The sequence below is a fragment of the Haliotis asinina genome, chromosome 5 (genome assembly GCF_037392515.1).
Source record: "Haliotis asinina isolate JCU_RB_2024 chromosome 5, JCU_Hal_asi_v2, whole genome shotgun sequence".
Classification (NCBI taxonomy): Eukaryota; Metazoa; Mollusca; class Gastropoda; order Lepetellida; family Haliotidae; genus Haliotis; species Haliotis asinina.
Window position 1 is genome coordinate 47020670 of NC_090284.1, and position 7525 is coordinate 47028194.

Genomic DNA, 7525 nt, shown 5'->3' on the forward strand with positions numbered 1-7525 from the left:
CCAATACAGGCAGATAATCACATCAGGATTTGGACACGAGCAAACCATATGTGTTAATTTCTTAAAATGAATCCTAGCGACTGTGACTCAACGTCAACTCCTGACACAGCCCCATGTGTCATTTGTTAGTGTCCGTGATGTACCTTATATATGATGACATTTGACAATGGAGTAATTGTATTGGATGTACCCGGCACCCAACTGTCGCCTAAGAGAGAGAGAGAGAGAGAGAGAGAGAGACAGACAGACAGACAGACAGAGACACAGAGAGAGAACAGAGAGAGAGCAGACAAACAGAGCGACCAGAAAGTCAGAAGCAGCAGAAGGAGGAAGAAGACTCATACATGAAAAAACACATACACACAAAGAGTCAGGACAGACAGAGAAAGAGCAGACAGGCCGAGAGAAAGACAGAGAGATACAGAGAGCAAACAATCAGACACATGGGAAGAAAAAACAGACAGCTCGCGGAGACTGACACAGAGAGAAAGGGCAGACAAGTTCAGATAGAGAGAGAGAGGGGAGGAAAGGTGTGAGGGAGGGAAGGAGAGAGAAAGAGCAGAAAAAGAGCGCGAGCAGACAGACACAGGTGATAGAGTACAGAGAGAGAGAGAGAGAGCAGACAGGCATGGAGAGACAACGAAAGAGAGAGAGGGGGAGGGGAGAGAGTCGAAACAGGGTGAGAGAGAAAGAGAGCAGGAGACAGACACGGGGAGAGAGAAAAGACGAGAGAGAGAGAGAACGTGGGAAGATTGGGGAGAAAAGAGCAGAAAGAGAGCTAGCAGACAGGCAGACACAGGGGAGAGAGGAAGAGCATAGGGAGAGGGCAGGCAGATGAGAGAATGGGGGATAGAGAGAGAAAGGAAAAGAGAACGGAGCGAGGGCGAGCAAACAGACACGGCGGGGGGGGGGGGGGGAGAGAACTGAGACAGGGCGTCTGAGCAGACAGAGAGAGAGAGAGAAAGATCATTAGACAGACACAGATGAGAGACAACAGACTCACAGAGAGAGGAGAAGAAAGAGAGGAAGAGAGAGAGAGATTCCTACTGGTTAAAAATTTGGTTTTGTTGGTTTTGTTAATCACAAAACAGATTTACAAACCCACGCTACAACCGCGCTGTTTCTCGCCGAAATCTTCACAAACCGACGCTAATCCAAAATCGCCTTCAGCATGGAAGACGTTAATTTCCGTCTGGGTGGAAACCAATTATTTCTCAGAACGTAGGTGGGGTCTAGGCATATAGGCTATTACTTTATAATGAATCTGTGAATTAAATATCATTGACGGGAATGAAAATCGCAATTGATTCCACCGAATATGCGCATGGCACAAATCCTTTCTCGCGCTTGCTGCAAAACGTGACTCTTCGGTCTACACCGCCCACTTCGGTGAATTACTCGTCTCTATTACTGAGGAAGCATCTCAGCTCACAATTCGGTGGCGAGGCTAAACGCAGATTAACGTCGAGTCCAACATAACTCCACTTATATATACAACGACCTCCATTCACGTGTGTCCGTTGTTACGGTTAAGAATTTACCGTGACAAACAATGTAAGAAAAATCCTTGTGAACCAGCAAAACAGAACAAAGACAAGTTTAATATATTCAAATCTTGTATTAAGGCAATGAGAGCAAGGTATACAAGGTCACAAGTCAATTTCACAATGTTGATTACAAATTCAATACAAGTGAGACAAAATCTAAGGCAATGGGTCACAAAATATAATATAGTAAACTCACCAAAGTCTTAGTGCCAGGGAGAATCAACTATGCAGAATGTAAACACAGCGATCGGTCTGAGAGCAGATGATGTAGGTCAAGCGTTGATAATTGTTGGCGATGTAACTCCAATAAATATGAATGAGTGTCCCCCGCAACATGACAACCAGCCTTTTCATATATACTAAGTCATTTCCCGAGAGTTCAGGCACATACGACCATCGTCAACACTGTAGAATGCCCTCGAATAAGTCTCCCAGAAGTAAACACATAGAAAACTAAGAGAAGATAAATTCCGGAAAACCAGAATCCTAAAAGTGCTGATCATCTATTAAACGAAATGTGACCCATCATAATTATTATTCAAAACACTAAATGTTGTGACCCAATAATAATTATTACTTATTTAATAACAAAATATACAGAAAATACACACTCGTAACAGCGTGCGTGCAAGCGTGCGCGTGTGTAGTGGTGTGACCGGGGATTAGTGAGTGAATGAGTGAGTGAGTTTAGTTTTACATCGCAATATTCCAGTTATATGGACCAGACAACCCAGTGATCAACAGCATGATCATCGGTCTGCGCAGTTGGGAACCGACGACGTATCAACCAAGTCAGCGAGCCTGACCACCCGACCCCATTAGTCGCCTCTTACGACAAGCATAGTCGCCTTTTATGGCAGGCATGGGGTGCTGAAGGCCTATTCTTCTCCGGGACCTTCACGGGTCCGAGGGGGCAGTTTGCCTGTAATACTTCGGACTAATGTCGGTTTTAAGCGCCACTGTGGCGGTTGGGTAGCCTTGTGGCTACTGCGCACGCTTGTCATGCTGAATACCCGGGTTCCATTTCACACATGATCACAATGTTCACAAAGCTCATTTCTGGTGTTCCCCGCTGTGATATTGCTGTGATATTGCTGGAATGTTGCTGAAACCGGCGTAAAACATCAATCATTCACTCACTCACTTTTAGTGCTAGGCCGAGGAATGTAGCAGATTACTGAGATCAATTCATGGTTATTCCATTTATGCACAATATACTTTAGAAATACAGTTCCCTATATAGCTATTCCTGTGTATAGTGTAATAAATTACAGTTTTGCCTGAACTATACTACCCATCAAAAGTTTAGACTCACTTATAGCACTCACAAAATATGTGTATATGGGTACACTGGGCCTGGAGATATCGAGGATGATGGGCACATTGAATATGAATTTCTCCACTGACTTGGAGGAACCAACTGCAAACTTTAAGCAGATGAACTGCACGAGGCTTATGCATCAAACTGCCGAATAAACATAGTAACTATCGTTTAAGTGTAAAATTTTGTTAAGAATTCGCCAATTGTCACAGAGTTTCCTCATTTATTGAACTTATGACAATGATCTTTTCAACGTTACGAATTTATTTTACAATTCATTTGTTCATGTGCAAACAATGCTTTTAAACAGTATGGGATATTTTGCAAAATCTAATTCGGAACAATTGACAGAAGCAAGTGACTACGTAAACACGAGTGAGTCTAAACTTTTGATGGGTAGTATTTTATCGTTAAAACTCGAGGTGGTTGGAATTGGTCCTCTGCAACCCATGCTACTACTCAAAGGCTGCCGGTGTAAAAGAAAATTAATTCCGGCTGTAAATATTTCCTGGTTGGAAAAATCTATACAAGGCGTACGATTCCTATGCGGTGCTGTAGAACCGAACATTCAGATTACTTGTTCCGGAATGAAGCAATAACTTAGATGTATTATATGTATCTCTTAGTAGCTACTATTGAAGGGGAAACAACTATTCTGATAGCGAAAGTCTATTGGGACCAACTATTGCGATAGCCAAAGTCTATTGCAACAAACTATTGCGATAGCCAAAGTCTATTGCGACCAATTATTAGCGATAGCGAAAGTCTATTGGGACCAACTATTGAGATAACGGAAGTCTGTTGGGACCAACTATTGCGATAGCCAAAGTCTATTTCGACCCGTCATTTGCGATAGCGAAAGTCTATTGCGACTAATTATTGCAATAGTGAAAGTCTGTTGGGACCACCTATTGCGATAGCAAAAGTCTATTGCGACCAACTATTGCTTTTTCTCCTTGAAATGTCTCATTTGAAGTCATTTTCCATATGATTATATAGTTTATATGAACAAAAGAAACAAGTTGAAGTAGTTCCACTCATAGTAGTTTCAGTTTAACAACTGACAAGAAACGTGAAACCTAGTTGAAGTAAACAAGACACAAATTCAACGAAGCTGCAAATCTGCACCCAAATATCCTGTATTTTGCAATGCGCATTTATCAACGTAAGTTGATAGAATTACTAAACTATCGAGAGTCACATATACAAACTATGAATTGATATTTTTTGGTATCTCCCATCGATTAATTGCTATCACGCATATTCTTATGTACAGGTGCAAATTCCTTGCAAACATGAAACAGTCCTCAACTTTGAAGCTAAACTAGCGGTCTAAAGTAACGCCATCAAAATATATTGTAAAGATAATTGTCTGTCTGTTTGAAAATAGCTAAAACCACATATCTCGAACACATAAAAACACATATCTGTTCCCAGTGAACATTTTCACTTGCATTTCGTATTTTGTGAAAAAAAACCCCGAATTTACACGAATAAAACAGAAACTGCGCACAACGTTACCCGCGTCAAATATAGAGTATAAAAGCTAACCAGGTTTATTCTCTTACATCATCTTAATCGACTGATAACCAGGAACACACTTCGTTTAACACTAGAGCAGAGGGAGAGAGCAGTCAGTATGTTACAGATGGAACAGACACAAGAGGATGTGGCTAGGGCCATGGGATGCTGCAAATCCACCGTGGGAAGACTACAGACAGGGGAAAGAGTGGTACACTGACGGTTACTACCCAACAAGAAAAACGGCATTTATGGGTGTTGCGCTTGAGAAACCGTGACATCATCACGCGTCAACAGTAAGTAGACAAAGTGTGACCTGACGGCTCCGCATTCAAGGTCTCTGTGCCGATCGACCTTTCACGGGCATGACGGTGACGTCTCAATGGCGACTTGCCAGATTGAGATGAAACAGGAGTGTGCAACAGAAGTAGCGATACTGACGAGGAGTGAACATGGGTGACGAAAGCAAATTCAAGCTCTTCAAGATCTGTCCCCAATCGAAGACCTTTGGGAATAACTGGGACATCGTATTCCCAAACGCCAAAATCAGCCACTGACGAGGAACGCTTATGCAGCTGCTCTGATCAGTTCGGATCAGTAATCAAGTCTTCCGAAGACTCGCTACTCAGTTCGACGCCGGGGTCGGGCGTGCATCAGTGCTAGAGGTGGCCACATTCGGCATTGAACAATAAGTGCTGCCTTGAAAGTTGAAAAAGCCCCCAGTCGATTCTGCATTGGTGATCGAATACTGGACAAAACACCTCAGTGTCATACATGTGATCTTAGACCACGGACTGCGTCGTTTTTCTTATCATTATCCATTAAATACTGTTGCTGAATGATTGCTTTTTTGCACTAAAACATTTAATGTTACCATATATAGCTTACGTTTTGTTTTAGACCAGAAAAATATTTGGTGGCGTTTCTTTTGGACGCTAGTTTACATTGTAATGCTAAAAAAACAGGGGTGGGTGGGTCTGAGAGAGATGGGGACAGAGAGGGAGAGAGAGAGAGAGAGATTAGACCACGGCAACAGAATATCTTCAACGCTGCCCTCCTTATATCCACCCATAGCATGAAGTGGTCGGTTAAGTTTTGCAGATTTGATACTTCAGGTTTGATACTTCTTCGTAAAATATCAGCTCATAGTAACCTGTGGAACGCTGTTTTATCACGTCAAAGACTGGGTTGGAAGCCGAAATCTGGCGTCCCTCCATCGATGTAACCTTTCAAACTAAAGGAAGTGCGAGGCATCAAAGATGTTCATGGTTTGTAGTTAAAAATCTTTCTGAACCATGTTGATTTCCTCTGTACCAGACTAGCCTTATTGAGAAGTGAAGCTACCGAAGCTTCGATCCATATTTGCCGTCCTTGGCCATCAACATTCAGAATGTCATGAATGACGTCAATTACAGTATCTCGGTTGTCATCAAAGGGCGAGTCACGGAATGAGGAGCGGGTCCATGTCTCAGAATGCCCTGTTTATTATTATTCAGAATTACGCGAGAGACAGATTTTGATGTGTTAACAATGTTACCTTCTACAAATATAGGCTAATAAAATCACGGAAAACAGTATAAGTCATTGCACAAATTGTTTGTTTTATTACAATACAATGCAATGTGCAATTCTTATTCCGACTCGGAATCAGACCAAAACGATTTACGATAAATCTCGTCAGTATATATTTTAAGTAAAAGTTTTCAGTTGTTAAATATTATTGAAACACTTTGCGAAGATATATTATATATAGTTCAAGGAAATACAATGTTGATACAAATGTTAAAGAATAATAACCTAAACATCAATTCAGATTAACAATATGTTTCTGTCGGGAATGTTTAGAAAGCACCTGTCAAAGAGCAAATTGCAAATGTCAAAGAATGTATTGTGTAGATTCCAAACACACTGGAAAAGGTCGGTACGATTTCATTGTCTGTCCATCACATACATACACGGTCCGTATGGTGCCCTCAATACATTATCTCTCATAGCAACTGACGTGTGCGCATCCGTGCTTCCATGGCAACGATGACGTCATGCGAACATAACGGGGGGAAAAAAAACATTTTATCACCGTGTGACATTTAACCGCGTATATCTACCAAATCTACCTGTCGCGAACTTCAATAACTGCAATTTGCGTCAACAAACACTCCGTTCTGTCAGATCGTGAATTAATTTGATAGCCCAAATCAAATCCAAGATGGGTAATGAAACAAATGTGCTCTGTAAACACTGAATGTCAGGAGTGCATGAGCACATGTGTCGTTATCTAATTTAATGACATGTAAATATAAATGCTCACAGTTTCCTCTGACCTGAAACACAGTGATGTTCAGCTCAACAGAAACTATGAAACTGACAAACTTTATGGATAGTGATTGCGAGAGTACGACGTTTCGACACAGATTATTTTACCATTGTCAAGCAGGAATCATTTTGAAGTTTACTCAGTACTGGGGCGGTGGGGTAGCCTCCTTGTACACTAACTCACTCACTCACTCACTCACTCACTCACTCACTCACTGTCGTTAGGGTATTACTTACATACAGGTAAATCCCGTTATTCTAAACACCGTCATATTCGGGAATACGTTCGGATTAACTATTTTCAAGATTCAGGAATCATTAGAATGGCGAAAATAACTTATATGTTTGGTTTTCATCAGTGTCTTTCAGTGTTTCCTAATTTACGGAATCTGGATGTCATAGCTTCAGTTACCATAAATTGTTCCGTATACTTCGCTGTGACGTATAAACATGTGTATTAGGCACGTGAAATTATATTTCACACTGAAGGTGCAAGAATAAAAAACAATCGGAATTTAGTCATAATTACCTGTATAGCTTGAAATGAATATGATTATATGACAAGCTAAAGGTAATGGGGAGAAACTCTGTCAGGTAAAAAGATAAAGTGCGCCGCTGAATCATTAATATCATAAGAATAATCATCCGTTCTTTAAGTCTAAGTATTAATGTAGGTCAACGCAGATGTTTTTACTTACCTTAGCAAACATGATATACGTATTGTGATGAAGACGTCAACAGGAGATGTTTACTATTGTCCTTTATCGATTAGTATTCACCGTAGGTCATCGTGATTCTATGGAACCCCGCTGGTGCAATTATG

The 7525-nt window shown here is 41.2% G+C and overlaps 1 protein-coding gene across 1 annotated transcript; it reads left to right on the top strand.

Moving 5' to 3' along the window:
• The first annotated feature begins 153 nt into the window (after positions 1-153).
• On the top strand, positions 154-838 carry LOC137283886 (octapeptide-repeat protein T2-like). Its single transcript, XM_067815561.1, has 2 exons — positions 154-344; positions 484-838. The coding sequence occupies exons 1-2, from the start codon at positions 154-156 to the stop codon at positions 836-838; spliced, it is 546 nt and encodes a 181-aa protein (XP_067671662.1).
• The last annotated feature ends 6687 nt before the right edge of the window (positions 839-7525 follow it).